General features: G+C 34.9%; 1 protein-coding gene across 5 annotated transcripts in view; it reads left to right on the top strand.

Moving 5' to 3' along the window:
* Plekhh2 (pleckstrin homology, MyTH4 and FERM domain containing H2) overlaps positions 1–18,969 on the top strand; it is a 107,254-nt gene that overhangs the window by 36,550 nt on the left and 51,735 nt on the right. For 4 of the 5 annotated variants that reach the window (XR_013429009.1, XM_078029287.1, XM_005324521.5 and 1 more), the window contains 7 exons: positions 5,543–5,692; positions 6,833–6,916; positions 7,743–7,824; positions 11,452–11,637; positions 13,471–14,426; positions 17,250–17,325; positions 18,802–18,896. Coding sequence is in view for 4 of the 5 variants with exons in the window: in XM_078029287.1 (XP_077885413.1) it covers positions 5,543–5,692; positions 6,833–6,916; positions 7,743–7,824; positions 11,452–11,637; positions 13,471–14,426; positions 17,250–17,325; positions 18,802–18,896 (1,629 nt within the window). In the remaining variant the exon portion in view is untranslated. The remainder of the gene's footprint in view (positions 1–5,542; positions 5,693–6,832; positions 6,917–7,742; positions 7,825–11,451; positions 11,638–13,470; positions 14,427–17,249; positions 17,326–18,801; positions 18,897–18,969) is intronic. The other variant, XM_021725863.3, reaches the window with a different exon arrangement.

Genomic DNA, 18,969 nt, shown 5'->3' with positions numbered 1-18,969 from the left:
TTCTAAACACATGGAATTAAAGTCCAGTGTTTTCTTTCTTTCTTTTTCTCATTCTTTCTGTTTTTTTTAAGAGGAATGAAGAAAAGGGAGGGATATAGGGGCCAGAGGTTGTCAAAGTAAATTCTATACTAAGAAAAATAAAGATAATTTATGTTCTCTGCTTAGGGGATAGACTTAAATTGTTAACTGTGTTTAAATCCAAATTCTAGCACTTATTTGACTGGAAAAGTTTCTTAATTTGATTCTTTGTTTTGTCACTCATAAAAAAAGAGCTAACTCATGTTGGCAGAGCTGATAGCCTCTGTGTTGTGTAAAGGTTTATAACATGGTGATTAAGAGCAAAGGCTCTGGAGCCAAACTGCCTGGTTCAAAATCTGCCTCCATCTCTTACCCCTTATTTGACTTGGGCCTCAGCTTCCTCTCTGTAAAGTGTTGTACAATCTATGCCTGTCCCAGAATTTTGTGGAAATTGCATAGGTTGCTATGAGTAAAGTACTCGGAATGTTTCCTGGCACATAGAAGTGCTGTGTAAGTGTTAGCTATTATACAGATTGAAGCTAATTTAAGGAAAGTGCCTGGCATGCCTTCAGCCCTCAACAGATGGTGGTGATGGTAACACTATTAGGCTAAAAGTACAAGGGTAAAGATCTATGCTGTCCCTTTTTGTAAATATTATTTAGTTGATGGTATTGATTACTGATATCCACACTTACAGTAGAATGAGACAATACTAGTAAAATCATAAAAGGCCACTCAAACTCTATGAGTAAACTTTACTCTCTGTAAAATGCCTTTATCTCTTTCTGTAAAGGTGGAGTGGGTCATGTATGTACATTCCTGTTTAGCCCTACAGTTGCAGTAAACATTTGTCAGTTTGTCTATTTCTGTTTCACATCTCCCTCTCTTTTACTTTCTGACTTTGACCTTTCCTAGTGGCATTTTCTCGACCTCCACACTCATGGCTATCTCTATATGTCTTTGTTCTACCCTATCTTTCTCTTGCTTTCCTTTTTCTTTTTGATTGCTCACATTATAGGGGAAAAAAAGAGAAAGTAATTGAGGATTGTTTTGTCTGGCCTTTTTAAAATTGGAAATTCTAAATTTATATATGTGGCAAATTTATATCTCGAAAATAAACTTAAGTAATTTTTATGTGATTTTTAAATTGATTTTTCCTCTCAAATGTACTAGATTTAGTGGAGTTTCTTTAAAAAAAAAAAAAGAAAGAAAGAAAAGAAAAAAAAAAGAAACAAGAACCTCATATCCTCAACCTAGGGCAAGGGAATCAAAACATGTAGCCAATCAGGGCAGTTCATAGCCACTGACCTTAATAAGTTAAATAGGAAGAACTTATTTGAAGTTGTCCTTGAAGGTATCAGATAAAGAGCCATTTAATTCTAGGCTGTACATGTTTAAGCAAGAGCACACCATGATTGGTTATGTTAGACATACTGCCTTAAATGGAAAGGATAGAGAAGAATTGCAAATCTCTCATAATTTCTGTAAGCTAGCAAAATATTTGGATATTCCTCTTTGTCACAACACTCTAAATTTATTCAATGACTATTTTATTTATGCTTCAGAAAGATTTTTTCTGTAAATACCTCAATGGATCTAAAAAATTGACAAGAAATATAAACAGAGAGCAGATGAACTCTCATACACTGATTATGTCACCTTTTTGGCCTTTGCATTAAGTTACAGTAACTGAATCCTTGGCTATCTTTAACACTTTCCCCTGTGGCCTATCTAATGTTTATGTTCCTTGAATTCAGCTTATCTTTTCATTGAACCTAAAACTTAAATGACTGTGTTTATATTAACCCAAAGGGAATGTTTCTTGACTAAAAGCAGAAGCCAGCTCAACTCTATACTTTAGCTTCATACATTTTTCTCTTTATTTATTAATGAATGGCATTATTTCTATAAGCATTAATCAAGTTGTCTGCAGAAGAAAAGATTGCACATTTTGCTAGATAAATCTTGGTGACCCTTGTATTTAATACTGTAATATATCTTTATGGTCACTTGTGAGTTTTGAAAACAGTATGTATAAACCAACCCAGAACTACTTAAGGAGTAGTCTTGCGAGGCAGTGTTCAGCCCCAGGACTTCCGAGGCCCCAGCATACTGTTTACCAATCCCAAAGAGAGAATGTGGAGGACTCAGTGGAGAGGTTCTGGGGCATTTTATTACTCACTCCTTGGCAGTGGCAAGTTGAGATACAATGAAGGGTGGCCCTGTGCCTACAAGCTGGGGGGATATATAGAATAGGTTGCATGCCTACTGCACATGATACTCAGATGTTTTTAGGAGTACATCCCTTTGCTTTACAACCAAGGTCGCTCTTCAGATTCTCTCCCAAGAACTGAAATTAAGGGGAGTGATCAGCTCCCCATTTCCCTCCATACCACATTCTTTTAGAGACCTTCTTATCTTACTGCAGATTTTCCTAGGCACTGATTAGTGTTTAATCAATGGGTAGAAAGGCAACAAACAGCTCCTCCTCCCAGAAAACCTCTGTTGCTCAGATTTTAGTCTCTCCATCCCTTTGTTCCCTGTCAGAGATAATACTGGTAAAGTGTGGCCTATGGTCCCAGGTAAACCAAAATAGATTTTTACTATGGATCACCTTATTAACACCAGCTTTCTGTTGTCACCCAAGACCTCAGGTATAGAGGAGCAGTCTTACCAGTGAAGCCATCATAGTGGCTTAGAGGTTGTCTCCCAAAAGCCTCTAAGTGGTCTGGTTCTTCAGAATGTACAGGATCTGAGAACTTCAGAGTTTGTTGAATTAACCTTTTTCTGAACAGGAACTTAGGTAATCTCACGACAAGAAGGTTTGCAGGGAACTGATTAAGGAGTGTGCTGAGCGTATGCAGCCAGAGGCATGCCTAGAAATAAAGGAGGAAAGTACTAGAAATATGCAGCATTCCATACTGAAGGGCATACATGTATAGGTGATTTCAAGAATTTACTTAAACCAATTTGAATTCCCAGGTGTTTGTTATTGGTCAGTCTCTGAGTAGTTAAAATTCTTATATGGTTCAGGTTAAATGAATGGAAAAAGAACTTGACTATTTTCCATATGCCATGGGAGGATATTTTAAAAGGCTGCTTGTTTTTTTCTGAAAGCTTCTTAGCTTTACTATAGAATTCTTGTTCATACTAATTACCAAGGAAGGCTGGTGAATCCTGTGAAACTTGGTCATAACAGAACCAATTGGGAAGTGGGTTGCCTGTAACTATTTTGTGATCTCTTTCCCTAAGAAATTTTGCACATTTTCCAATATTTTTCTTGCCCGGGAAAGCTGTTTTTCTAAAAGTAACAATCAAACTAAAAAGTTTAGATGGCAAAGATGCATCCAAGAGTTCAATGGATTAGACAAAGGGGAATGAAGGGGAGAGGGGATGTGATTAGGAAAGACAGTAGAAATGAATCAAACATAACTTTCCCATGTTCACATATGAATACATGACCAGTTTAACTTCACATCATGTACAATCACAAGAATGGGACAATAATTTGAATGTTATAATCTGTGTATACGTAATATGTCAAAATATACTCTACTCTCATGTATATATAAAAAGAACAAATAAAAAATTTTAAAAATAAATTTTTTTTTAAAAAAAAGATGCATCCAAGGAGCTCTATAGCATTCATTCATAAAATGAATTCAACTCTCAAATCATGGTCATCATTGTCCAGAACCATAGACCTTTCTTAAGTGATAATAGGGAAATTTTATGTGACCATCCAATGTCTGGAGGGTGGCTTGCTTGCAGACATAATATAAGGAGACTATAGCTGAGGGTCTGGTAATATTCATTTCTGTTCTTATTCAATTAGGTTTTTCTTAAGGTTCATTTTCTATTACTATGTCCTCAGAGGAGAACAACCATTTTGGACTTGGCTGTACTCTTCTCTCCTTGCTCCAGAGTACCCTATGTACAGCTGGAAATGCCATCTTCATATTGACCCTTGGTTTTTATTGTCCTGCTTGGGCTGTTGATCATGACATGGGTCTTTGTCATTGATACAAATCTTAATTCTTCAGCTCAAGCAGAAAACCCACTCTATTATGTTAAAGAATCTAAATTAAAGATAACTGAAATTATAATTTGAATACTGGAATACGTTTTTCCTCCTATTTTTTGATCTGCTTTTATTTTCATAGCTTCTAACCATGTGGGTAGTATTTAAATAGAACAATTTGGCATCTAAATTGAATTGACATTTATACTGTGAATCCTCAGATGAAACTTGGTATTCACAGTTAAAAGAATAAAACCAAACCAACCCTTCACCTGAAAAATCTAATTAGTCAAATACTTTGAACATTGAGTAAGGATTCATTTTGAATTTTCAGAGATAATTAATTTCTCAAATGCTTTCACATTATTGCTAAAATTACATTCTTAGCTATTTGGAATATATGAATAAAACTCTTTAGTACAGTCCTCAATACTTTATTTTCTTTCTTGCTATCCTTAACACCTCCCTTTTTTAGATCTTATAAAGTCTGGTGAGACTTCCAATCAAGGAATAGGTCTGTGCACAGAAAGGTAAAAGAAAAGAAATAGCTACAAAGTGATATCAGTAAAATTGAAACTTCCTTATGAATTAGATAGACTTATATAACCCATATGGCCAACAACAATCAGGTTTGCCGATGTGTCCTAAGATGTCATACTTCTGAATGTGTTTTGTAGAAAATCTAATCAGGGCCAATCTCTTAGACGTTAAAATTGAAGCACTTCCCACCCTCCAGCCTCATACCTGTTAATCTTACCAGCTCTTTGACTTACTGAATGATTTTTACCTACTTATTACTATTTTTTATCCCTCTTAACCATTAGAATGTAATTTCCATGCAAGATATTTGGGTCTGTTTTATGATTCCTTTCCAGGTACTGAAATAGGCTTGGCACTTGCCAGGTATTCAATGAGCATTGGTGAAGTGAATGAATCAATAAGCTCTCACTAAGTGCCTTTTCCTACCTATGATTCTTGTTTTTTTTAATTTTTAATTTTTTAATGATTTTGTCATTTGAGGGCTCAGAGTTTCTCTTGTTTTTCTTTTCTTTTCCACTGAGTATTTCTTTTTCATCTAAGTTTCAGTTTTCCCCAAAATATGTTATACCAGGTCATCTGGTTTGAGTTTTATCTCACTGCTCACATTTTTAATTTATATTCCTACCTTGTTTAAAATATGAAAAAAAAATGAGGGCTAGAAACTTGCTGCTTCTATATAAACACTTTTGTGTATTGTCACTGCTCTAGTAAGCATATACGTTATGTTATAGCAATATTCACATCATCTCCTGTGTATCCTTATGTACCCCAAAAGTACAACTGTCTGACAGAATAGTCTTCATAATTTGTAACTTTTAAATACATTAATAATTCCTGTTTCATATTTTCATTTTATTATGATACCTTTTAGGAATCTATATAATTTTATAGTAAAATTCTAAGTTTCATATTATGATAAATTAAATTTAATTTTAATTTTAACATTTTATTCTCTCAATTTAGGTACAAGTTATGGAACAGAAATTAAAAGCAGCTAATATTCAAACCAGTGAATCAGAGACAAGGTTATATAAAAAATGTCAAGACCTGGAGTCTCTACTACAGGAAAAAGATGACATCATTCAAAATTTGGAACTGCAATTTGAAGAGCAGGTAGGAAAATTTTAATCATCAAAGACTTATAAATGTGTGTACTCATTTGTGCATAAACACAAAGATTAAAAGGAGTCTAGATTTCTAAATGTGGAGGGGAAAATCTTACTTAAGTCAACCCACAGGATTGTATCACATGTGCTGGTGAAAGGTTAAGGTAAAATGGCATTCACTTTAAGTCCAGGGTGAGTCCAGGCAAGATCTGGCACTTTTTAGATGGGACAGTGTTCTTTCACATTCAGACTTAGAATTTATGTGTACAGTTTAAGTAGGAAATACTTAGTTATCAGCAGCATTATGTCCATAAAATGTTTGTAATCAATTTTGTTTTAGATTGTTAGTGTTGGAAATATTTATAGAACATTGTATTTTATATATTAATGTTTGATACTAATCCTTCTGCTTAGAAATTTATACACTGTTTTAAACCACTACTATTGAGAACAAGTACAGAAGTTTATTTTAGATTTTTATTACAAAAATTGTGTTAGGGTCGTTTACTTAAGTAGTCATTTAATGTAATTTAAATATGACCATTATGACATTGTTTTGTTATGCACATTAAATTGTTGTTTATTTTCAGCATTTTTTTTTATTTCTCTGAGGATTAGTATTTCTTTGTTAGTGGTTTGCAGCTTTATACCGGCCTGCAGTCCCTGCCCATTATAATTTACATGATAACCATATTCCTGGTAGTTTTGTGATCATAACCCGATTTTAAGGTTGGTGAACTAGACTTTTTCAGTGTATATTTTTCCTGGGTCTTTTTTAAATTAATGCTTGAGGGAGATCTAGCCATTATAGCAGATTTTTAGTCTCCTCTCCCTAACCTGGTTGACCCTGTTCTACTGTTCCAGAAATGTTTATTTTATTGATATATTCAGTGTATTGACTTCAGTGTGTTGATCATTCAAAGAAAAAGAAGAACAGTTATTAAAACTAGCAATGTTTGCATCTATCTCTGTGGATTCTTATTGTATTTGCTGGATAACTTTTCTCTTTTAAAAATCTGATAATTTGCAGGTAGATATCCTAAATCTGAGACAGGTTTTAAGTGGATTTGTCTTGCATATTATCAGGTAACATTTCCGGACCACTGAGTTTATGTTTGAACTAAACAAATTGCAAATGTTATTTCAGAAACAAATAAGAATCCAAGAAGCTAAAATAATAGAAGAGAAAGCAGCTAAGATCAAAGAATGGGTAACAGTTAAGTTAAATGAGGTATTTGTTGCTATATTTTTTCTTTTCTTTTACTTTACACTTTTTTTTTAGTAGGTTAACAATCAGAATATACAATCATCTGAGTGAAACAAAAAATTCAAATCAGTTGATGGTGCTGTTCTCTTTTGGTAAATCTGAGATAGGTAGCTTTTATTTTAACATCCATTGTATTTCAAAAATTAAACAATTGATAGACACTTGATGATCAGTGTAAATAGTCTCAGTCTAATTACTTAATTTTAGTTCTAATTAGTTAATTTTAAATAATTATAGAGCATATCTGTATATATTATAAAATTAATATATTTGGTATCTGAAGTACAGATTAAAACTGAAATAGTTTGGTTTCAAGTAATTTTACAGTGGAAAAAGCTTAGGGGGGCCAGGTGTGGTGGCACATACCTGTAATCCCAACAGCTCTGGAAGCTGAGACAGGAGGATCACGAGTTCAAAGCCACCCTCAGCAAAGGCGAGGTGCTAAGCAACTCAGTGAGATTCTGTCTCTAAATAAAATACAAAATCGGGCTGGGGATGTGGCTCAGTGGTTGAGTGCCCCTGAATTCAATCCCCAGTACCAAAAAAAAAAAAAAAAAAAAAAAAAGCTTAGGGGGTGAAAACTTACAAAACTCTCAGTTGTGGAAAAATTAATATTGGTGCCATAATTATCTAGTTTGATAGCCTACGATGATAAATCCATATATTTGCATGTCATTTTATTTTACTGCATTTGGAGTAAACATATTAATGTTTTCTAAGTATAATTATTTATTAGCATGTTTTAGAAATGTTATTCCTATATAAGAGAATATCACTGTGTTGGTTTTAGCTGGAATTGGAGAATCAGAATCTTCGTTTGATCAACCAAAACCAAACTGAAGAGATAAAAGCACTACAATCAAAACTACAAGGTATAAACATTTTCACCAAGATGGCCTAGTTAGATTTATTTGGCTATATAGGATTTACTATTTTTTACTTATGATTTAAAGATTTTATTATAAATACAGTTTTAGGAATTATTTTCATGAAATGAAGGAATTTCCAAACAAACCAGAACTCAAGTGAATGTAGCCAAGTGAATGTTGGCCCTAAATGTAGAAGGTAATGATATATAAGTTTACCAAACTTGTTACTACATAGGTTAAAAAAACATGGACAGCTAGTAATTTTGCCTTTTTCTATTCTAAAAGGCATTTAATTTGTCCCCATAGTAAGTTGCATAGAGTTGAACTTACTGAAAGTATTATTTATTATGTTAGCCCAGAATGTCAGGGATTATGGACAGTGTATACCAATCTCTAATAATGATAGTGTTTTGGTCCTTCCAACCCATGTTGTACTCTATCTCCTGGTTTTCTTGAAAGAACACAGAAGACCTATGAAGCCAGATAGTAGATTATAAGTATTTGTATTAGAGGTATGTGCTTCAAAAGGCCGAGAATATTCTGGCCTCTGAAAGAAAAGTCTCTTTTAGTGTTGATTAAGGAATCATGGACATGATACACTTGTATTTGCCTGGAGGACTTTGGAGAAAGCTCCTTGGCTTGCTATGTGCCCTGAAAATGACATTAACCTCCAGAACTCTTTATAACTTTTGACTGTTTACAAATAATTAAACCCAAAGGAATATTGACTACTCTTCAGATAATTCATAACAATATTTTATAGGCTCAAAGTAACTTTTCGGGCTGGGGTTGTGGCTCAGTGGTAGAGTGCTTGCCTAGCATGCTTGAGGCACTGAGTTCGATCCTCAGCACCACATAAATGTAAAATAAAGATATTGTGTCCACTTAAAACTAAAAAATGAATAAAAAAGTAACTTTTCATAATGTAAAAATTGGTAACATGGTTAGACCACATATTTCGTCTTTGAGCTATAAATCAGCACTTTTTAATAGAACTTTCTGTGATTAAAGAAATATTCTTTACTTGTGCTGTCCAATATGATGACCACGAACCACATATAACTATTTGAGAGTAAAGAACTTTCATTAGTCATGAAGTATGACTCTTGTGACTGATGAACTGAATTTTAAATTTTACTTAATTTGAATTGATTTAAATCACCGTATTGAACAGCACAGCTATACATTAGTGAACAACCTGAAAAGTATAAACTAATTTGAACATTTCATTTCAGGTATATTTGCTTTAAAAATCAGTTGTTATTTTCAATTTTGCTTTGTATCCTAATTTTCAACAGTGATTGAAATTCTTACAACCTGAGTGTTTTGAGCAGAATTTGATGATGTGTATAAATTTTTTGGATTTTCCAATACATGGGGTTACTTGCTTTTAACTTCAAAACCTAAGGTTGAGTAGTGTAACTGTCATTAATTGAGATTTCCTTAGTTCACTATTCTGGTGAAAGCCACTCAATTGCCCATCAGGTTGAAAAAGAGGTGAATCCAGCAAGGTGTAGTATAATTTATGCTTATACTACATGACCTAGTATAGAGGTTTTAAAACTTCTTTTAGCAATGGAGTCCTTAAAAGGAGGAAAATTATGTAGAATTTGAGCAGGTAAAAAAAGGTAAAAGCAGTGTTGGGTGATGGTCCAGAATTCTGAAAACTTGGCCTTTTCCATGCCTCTTTTTGCATCCTCTGGGTCTCACAAAATGCACTGGGAAAATATTGGTATGGTAGGAAGAATATGGGCTTTGAAGAGAGCTTTAATGCCTTACTACTTAATAACTGTTGTATCTCCAGAACATTTTCTTACATTAGTAAAATTGCAATTATAATAGTGCCTTCTGATTTCATGTAGGAATATATAGACTTATTGACTACAGGGCATTTTGTTATTGCATATTAATACTTACTTGGTATCATTTTCTCTACTTGTATGACAAAAAAAAGTGCCTCCATGGCTGATCTGGAGTTCCATATTTAGAATTAAAGTTTCAGATTTGTGTGACTTTTACCCTTATTGAAATAGATTGAACATACTAGGCCCACTAAAAATTGTTATTTTTTCCGATTTTTATTTTTATTTTTTAATACCAGGGATTGAACACAGGGATCCTTAACCACTGAGCCATATCCCCAGCCCCTTTTTTTATATTTTCTTTAGACACAGGGCCTCACTGAGCTGCTAAGGCTGACTTTGAACTTCTGATCCTCCTATCTCAGCCTCCCAAGTCACTGGGATTACAGGCTTGTGCCATCGCACCTGGCTCTGATATTCTTGACTTGCAATTTTTTTGTCTTCATTGCAGCCTCTTAGATTTTATAGACTAAGAGATACTGATCATTGGAAACTAGGCTTGGAGTGGAGAAAAGATGTATTATATCCTGAATATAAGATGGAATTTAAAAAAATATATATGCATGTACATTTGTCCCTCGGTATCCATAAGGGATTGATCCCAGGATCCCTGTACATACTGGAATCTGAGAATGCTCAAGTTCCTTATTTAAAATGGCACAGTATTTACATATAGTCTATGAACCTCCTTCTATAATTTTAATCATTTCTGGATTGCTTATAATACCTAATACAATATAAATGTTTGTAAATATTAGTTATACTGTATCATTTAAGGAATAATAAGAAAAACATCTATACATGTTCACTATAGAGGCAGTCTTTGTTCAGAATATTTTTTAATCTACAGTAAATTGAGTCCACAGATATGAAATCCACGGATGCAGAGGATCAAATGTATGCAACCATTACAATCTTATTGCGAATTAGTTCTGTGAGAGATGATCAACACAAAAACATTAAAAGATACATCTAAAAGAACATAATATATAAAGATATCTTTCTTATCCACTGCTTAATTATCTATCAGTTGCTACTTAGCTTATCCCTTTGTCCAGAGTGAAGAATTTCATTTTTGGAAACTCTTCTCTCTAGGATCTCCATGATTTTAATCTTACAAGCAGGAGAGTTAAAGGTCCTAGAGATGAATTAAATCCATGATTAGGTGAATCACTGTACAAACTTTCTAAATTTTATTGCCCCTTTTTTTCCCCTAACAAAGTGATTAAGGTTCTTTATATTGTGGTCACCATGGAGCAAACCCCTCCATCTGCTGCCTTCTCATTATTGAAAACTAAAATAAGCAAAAATCATTACAGGGATCAAGTGATATTTGTACCAATGGTAATCTATATTTCCTTTGGTTGTTTTGGCAATCAGTACCTCAGACAATGGCATTATCACACAATTTTTAACCAATATTAACGAGTATTTAACAATACTTGACTTTTTAAGAAACTGTAATGCTCTAGTTATTTATAATCAGATTTTAGTTTGTGTTTCTTGTTTTTATTTGACAACTTCTCTTAAAGGGATTTGTTTTCTCTCTGGAGTCAAGAAAATATTTTGGATATTCAAAATATAAAAAACAGACCCATGATGCTTAACAATGGGACTCCTGTGTTACTGTGCCTAAATTATGATAAACTTGAGACTTTTTTCCTGATGTAAAGAGTAATTTGTCTTAAAGTTTTTATATGCTTTTTTTCTATGTTTAACAAATTGTCATAAACAATTCAGATCTTAATTTTGATTAATGACCTTTTAGAAGTTCAAGGTAAGAAGTCATCCATGGTTTCCACACCAAAACTTTCGGAAGGGCAGCGCCTGAGCAATTTGAAGTTTGGGTGCTTTTTATCCCGAGCAAAGAGTCCTCCTCAAGTAGTGAAATCTGAGGAAATGAGCAAGATATCTTCTAAAGAATCTGAGTCCACAGAAGGAAAAAAGACAGAAGGTATTTATGGACCCCACAGCAAGTTACTTTTGCATTTTTTAAGAAGGAAAAATCATTTACTATGGTTAATTCAAATACAGCTTAATTTTTTTGACAACTTTGATGCTTTATAAGAATATTTCTAATGAGCAATATAGCATTGAACTTTGTATATCTGGTTATTTTGTCTTCTGAGGGTTTTAGCCAGGGTACACAAGAAAAACTGATTTTTCTCATCTTAACATTTTTCCTTGCAGCAGACAGAAGTAATACTTAAATTTTAAAGTTTACAATATTCCCCTCAAGGTACTTGGTTTAGCTGAGTTTTCAGATTAGAATATTTTTATTCATTATTTATTGAAAATATTGAAAATTACCTAATATTAAACATGAAATTAATTCTGGCCTAGCAAACTTATAAAGAAACAAACACTAGGAAATAATTTAGTGACTGCTTTGATTTTCCATTTGTTGCTTCAAAGAGGAAAATATCTGCCTACATGTTTAAACCCAGTGTCCTGTGTGCAGGTTTCTACTCCTCCCGGTGTTTTACAGCCTCTCTTAATTTTGCTTTGTTGTGCAGCTGCTGGCTTTGACTCTCCCAGTGCAATCATTTTTGTTGGCTTTTTCCAAATATTTTAGCCAGGTTTGATCTCCTTTCAGTCCACAAGCTGTCCCTCTGCTGGGTTATGACATTTTGAAAACAACATATTTTTCCAATCAGAAGGCCACTGAGCTACTTATTGTCTCTCCCTCCTTGAATTTGCTTTGCTTTCTCAAGAAGCCATTTCCATCTCCTTCCCACTGTCTAGCAGTTGAGCACAGCCAAGATTGTCAGTACCGGAACTCTGGCCCACAAACTGCCTGATGCAAACTTGCAGGGTGTGTTTGTTCAGCCTCTGGTTCTCTGACTGTGAAGATCATATGTATGTTTTCAAAGCTCCTTTTCTGCTTTTCAGTCTAAAGTTTTAATTCACTGTCCATGAAGATTGTGGTGTATTTTATTAAGTTATAAATAAAAATAAGCTATATCTAAAGACATGTTCAATGAATATTATTATAAAAACATATTTTGTAGTTATGATTAAACAAAGTAAAGCAAACTTTTTTTTTTCAAACTTTTTCTGTATATGTTTTCCTCATGATATTACATATTTCATTACTGAAGTTTGGGCACCAAGTTTATTTCTTATAGTTTTGTGTTTACTATGTCTTGATTTACTTTACGATAATTTTGAAATTTAGTGGAAAGAGGGTCATCTTTTTTTGCTTCTAAAATGGAAATCATGGTATTCATTGTTTTTTTTTGGGGGGGGGGTGACTATTTTTGTAGTCAAAATTGCTCTATATTACATTTTGCTTTTTTTTATTATGTCTGTCAAGTTTGTTTCCCAATATATTCTTTGTAGAGACCAATTTAATCTTAATACAATTATATTGAGTTGTAAGACTCTGTTTTTGTTCGTTTTTAGTACTGGGGATTAAACCCAGGGCTTTGTACATGCTAGGCAAGTGCCCTGCCTCTGAGCTGCATCCCCAGTCCTTTATATTTTATTTTGAGATAGCCTCTCTCAAAATTGCCCAGACTGGCTTTAAATTGAGATCCTCCTGCTTTAGCGTCTCAAGTAGCTGGGATTATACACATGTGCCATCGTATCTGCCTCTGGGCTTTATGTTTTATATTAAGCTAGGGTTTCAAACTTTTATTTTAAAAAAAGATAAATGGTAATTTAAATTAACCTTATTCACATGATATGAAATTACTAGTCTTCAGAGCCTAGTTACATAAAGCTACATGTATGGGAAGTTTTTATTATTAAAGGCAGCGTACCAATATGTTGTATACTTTTCTAGAAATGGAAATTCTGGAGAAGTCTGTTGATAACCCAGTTCAAGAAAATGAGAGAGGCCAGAGAACCTTGCATAAAACCCCTTGTGTCTCAGAACAGAATAGGAAAACAAGAGTAAGTTTTGCAATGGATGATAACGTATGCAAGAATTCTGAGGCTCCCGGAAGTGACTGGAGTTCTGATGAGGAAGATGAGAACAAAGAAACATCCAAGTCCAGGAGCATGACCAGACTTTCCAGTCACACCTCAGAGGAAGGTGTCCCATGTGGCAGGATAGGGAGCGAAGCGTACTTGACAGCATCTGATGACAGCAGCTCTGTATTTGAAGAAGAAACTTTTGGTGTAAAGAGACCAGAACACAAGAAGCTGTATTCTTGGCAACAGGAGGCCCAATGGAAAGCTCACAATAATCTCCTTGGAAAGGGAAATTCTGAATCAAGTAAAAAGGAGCACGACAGTGAGGAACTGAACAAAAAATTTCAATCCCAGCGATTGGATTATTCATCCTCATCAAGTGAGACCAACACCCCAAGCCCTATTTTGACCCCCTCTTTAACGCCAAAGCATTCTAACACACTCACTGGAAAAGGAACACAGTTAGTGTGTTCATCACATTTATCACCCTCAAGGTTAAGGATTCCTAATGTCTTCAGCATAAGTGTAGCACTCACCAAAAGGCACCTAAGCCAACCACAGTTAAGTTCCGACAGGACGTTTGGTACGAACAGAAATGCTATAAGCATGATACGACCCCTGAGACCTCAGGAAACCGATCTGGATCTGGTTGATGGTGACAGCCCAGAAATTTTAGAGAATATGGACACGAGTTGTGAGGATGGATTGTTCTGCTCTGACTCCATGGAATCTACACATCCAGATGAGCAAGAAACCTGTGACTCAGCAAAGAAGGCTGCGGGTGGCAAACCTCCCACTCCTCCCCTGCACCGGTTTCCATCTTGGGTAATTATATTCCCGTGTGCATCCTATACATACTGTTCCCCCCCCCCCTCAACGCACATATTCACGTTTTACTTTCTGAATCTTTTCAAACCCAACTTTGCTCTGGGAATTTTTGGTTTTCAAAATACAATTTCTCCTTCTTTCTCTCTTTTTGTTTATTTTATTTTATTTTATTTATTTTTGAGACAGGGGCTCATTAAGTACTTAACCTAAAACCTCACTAAATTGCTGAAGATGACTTTGAACTTTTGATCCTTCTACCTCAGCTTCCCAAGTAGCTGGAATTACAGGCACGTCCCACTACACCCAGCTTCAATTTCCCCTTTTCTTTCCTCACTTATGTTCCGAACCAAATGAGAAAGAAGCAGATAGAAATCAAAATATGACCATATTTACTGATAAATTAGTTTTAGAAAATTGGTGGGCAAATAAACTTTTCAGTGCTGGACTTTGGAATTTACTAGACTTATTCACCCAGGCCCAGGCAGCTCTGGACTGTTTCAGGTTTCCTCCAGTGAGTTGGTGCCCCTGCTAAGAATAGATGATCTGGAGAAATAGTGCAGGGGTTTGGTTCCTGTGGGAGCTACTTCTCAGGAGAAAGCTGCCGGCTGTGCATGCTAAGGAGAAGGTGAACGGGTAGAGAGACATCAAGGTATTTAATTACTAGAAGTCCTTTCATATAAAAGAAAAAAATCAGGGGATAGGGAAGAAGGGGTTCCCTTTAAGTGTAATTCTTTTGGGTAGATTCTGAACCAGGACATTGAACTTCAATTGGACAACAGTTTTTTTTAACATAATCATTTACTTGACTGGCTCAAGAAAAGTTTCATTTTACTCCCCATGAGCTTTTAAATCCATTGCTTTAACCAAAGTGTCTCCCTACATATCTAGAATGGATTGAATCCTCTTCTATTAAGGCATTGACCATTACTACAGTAACTTACCTGTCAATTGTGAGCTACTTCTTAGGAATTTCATCTGTATTGCTAGATGAAAAAAAAATTCTTCCTATATTTGAAACAAAGTGAATTGGTCTATTTTATAGATTTAAGTTGTCCCTTACATATTGGCAAATTTAACCTTTTGCCTTCAGAGAAACATCTGGGTTATCAGATCTTTTGGTTTATGGAGCCATGTTCTTTTATAATTTAGTAACCACCCCAGTTATGTGCAAATTAGGATAGCCATGTTTTCTCAGTAAAATCCACACCTTGAGATGTATCTGCTTTTATTTGCTTCTAAGAGAACATTTTATTTGGGTATCACGTGAAACATTCTGTAGTATATTACTAAATTCTAGGTGGCACACAAAGAGTAGACGTTAACAGCATGACATCTCTGGAATGCCAGTTATGTCGCCCTTTAGGTAGTCAGAAATTGAAATTTTGCCACGGAGATTTTAGGCATTTAGGTTAGTCTTTCAAGTTTGTTTTATTTGGCAAACCATTTTACTACATTTTTGCCCTTCTCCCATCCCCTCCTCTTTGAAGCTATTCACTCGGTCCTGGGGGGGGGGCGGGATGGGGAGAATAGCATTGCCTTTCAAAAGTCTTTCAACAGACTGGCTAAGTTTGAGATTTAATTTCTGTTTCTCAGGTATTTTCAGGCTTCAAGGAAAAGATGTGTTCTAGTTGTCTGTGTAAGAGTTCATTTTAAGGCAATCCCTATCCCTAGTGAATTGAATATCATTCAAAATGCAGTGGTCACTCTGGTAGGACAACCTGTGATTCAGCAGCCCCTCTGATAGTCAACGCCCTAAAAGGAAGTGCCAGCCGTTTGCCCTCTCTACAGTGGCTCAGCCTGTCCTCTCATCCGCAGTGATTCTCTTTCCACTTTTCTTCCTGCTTACCTACTCTCTCCCACTCTCCTGTGGCCTCTTACTGCCTCCTGTCTCCTGTTTAGTGCCTTATTTGTCTTTCTGACCTGCCTGTTTTGCTGTTAGTCTCCGTAACTGGTTTAGATTCGTTAAGTCAGCTGCTCTTCAATCTAAAGTGCTCCTAAAGATCAGCGATCTTATGCCAGTTTCCTCTTGAGCCACTTGCAGGAGGAATTGGTTGCCTGCTAGACCGTGGCCCAGCCAAATGGGTCCAAATTAGATGCATTACAAAATTCAGAACGTGGTGATCCATGCATTAGCAGCCACCTGGGGTCTTTTTTCTCACAGGAGCAGGGCTAATAACCTTTTTGGTAGCAAGTCTAGAGATCTCTCTTAGAGAAGAGGAGAAAACAAAATAACCAACTTTTAGAACAAGGTAATGTTATAAATTCCATTGCAATTCTCATTACTTGACCTCAGGTATTTTTCTACTCGATTGAAATGTATGTTGAAGTAAGAAGATGATGGCATTTAATCCTACTCTAGCTATACTTTCTGACTTCAAGTTTTTTTCTTTCTTTCACCATGTTCCAGAATGATAGAATATCAAAGAATGTGTTTATGTGTAGTCAATGATTGTGAATAGTTTCTGTTTCATATTATGGCCATTCAAGATTTTTCCTTTTAAAAATTTACCCATTTTCTAAAATGGTAGACTATAGAGATGGTGTTTACCTATAATGATGAATAAACTTCTCTTACTTGCTCCCTGTATCTTCAAAAGAATTTAAAATGTCAAGCAAAGATTTGGGAATTAATAATGGAGTAACAAAGAGATGGAAACAAATATCTACATTACTATTCACTGTGGCCTGTTTTATTGGTACTAAGTTCTATAATAATTCTGTCTTCTAGTGAATTTTAACAACCAATGAAAAACTTATATATTGAAAGTAATCATTTCTTCTTTTTAAACATCCTATTCAAATCTCTTTTTTTTACATTAGGAAAGCAGAATTTATGCTGTAGCCAAATCAGGCATTCGAATGTCTGAGGCGTTCAATATGGAAAATGTTAATAAAAGTAAGTGCTTTTGCATGCTATAACATGGGTGAGCCTTGAGGATGTCATGCTAAGTGATTTATAGCACAATACAAACACATGAGACAGGTGCAGAAAGGTGGATACTGTAAGATTTCACTCTAGGGAGTTAGCCAGTGTGGAATGGTGGTTACCAAGGGCTAGGAGGGGTGGGGAAAGTAGGTTTGTAGTTTAATGGTTTTAGAATTTCAGATTTGTAAGATGAAGAGGTTCTAGAGGTCTGTTTTACAACAATGTGAATATACTTCACACTATAGTACACTTAAAAATGGTTAAGATGGGGGGCTGACATTGTGGCTCGAGTTCGCCTAGCATGTGCGAAGCTCTGGGTTCAATCCTCAGTACCACATAAATAATGAATAAATAAACTCAAGGTATTGTGTCCAACTACAACTAAAAAATAAATATTAAAAATGATTAAGATGGTAAATTTTATTTGATGTGCTTTTTTACCACAATAAAAAAGTTCTTTTTAAAGTTTGTGATTTTGTATTGCTATTTCATAGCCAACAACTTCCCAAATGTCTAACATTATCTAAAAATAAATCAAATTATATAAACTTTGAGAAGATGATTTCAAAGGTTGCTGACTTATGTTTTAAAATTAAAGTTTATCTTACAATATAGAAATCCCAAAACATTCAAATCTGATGTGGAAAGTACCTCTGATGTAGAAATACTTCAGAGACTGAAGTGGAGAAACTGGCATTTCAGCCATTCAGAATCAAAGTTGTAAAAATGTTGGTCTCTGTGTCTTTTCTTTCCTTCCTCCCTTTCTCTTTCCCTTCCTTCCTAAAATTATCATAGAATTAATGCATGCCCATTATAAATGAATGAATGAAACCAAATGACATAGAACCATCTGGAATAAAAAGAGAAAATTTCCTGTAGTTTCTTCTATCAGTCCTCCCAGTTCTACCACTTATCCATGTCTTAGAGGTAAACACTGATATTCTGTTTCATTTCAACTATCTTCTGTTCTTACCAAGAAATCACATTCTAACCTTTCAACATTAGATTCACCTGATAAAGGCTTAAGAATGATGATGCTTTTATACCAGGTCAATAACAGGGTTGTGAATAGTTAGAGAACATCTTCATAGGTCCTTCCATTGAGTCTGCCAGTCAGTGGTTGTCTTACCTAGTTCTGTGCAGCCTGAGCCAAGCACGCATGGAGATGCTGAAGAAATGAAAGCCATGATTCTTGCTCTCAAAGAACTTATAGTCTCCCTGGGGAACTAGCATACACGAGGAAATAATGAGCCATGTAAAAAAGGGGTGTCTATAAAACTGTAAATGCCATGATTCGTAACAGACTACATAATTAATAATCACATGTGTTAATCCAATTTCTCTTTAATTAGAAATGATGCTAATCCACATTCATAACAAATAGGTCAATGTGCTTGTTAGAAGTTTTTGTTTAAAAAAGAAAATGACATTGTTTTTTTGTTTCAGATTCTGCCACCATGCTATCCTATACCACATCAGGACTTTATACATCTCTGATATACAAGAATATGACAACCCCAGTGTATACAACTTTGAAAGGGGTAACTCAACCTTGTTATGGTTAAACACATGGTTCTCTTCATGGTGCACTGGGAAAATTGTTCAAGTTCCAGA

The sequence above is a fragment of the Ictidomys tridecemlineatus genome, chromosome 12 (assembly GCF_052094955.1).
Source record: "Ictidomys tridecemlineatus isolate mIctTri1 chromosome 12, mIctTri1.hap1, whole genome shotgun sequence".
In the NCBI taxonomy this organism is placed as follows: domain Eukaryota; kingdom Metazoa; phylum Chordata; class Mammalia; order Rodentia; family Sciuridae; genus Ictidomys; species Ictidomys tridecemlineatus.
Note: the sequence above shows the minus strand (reverse complement) of the source record. Positions and strands in the feature narration are given on the sequence as shown.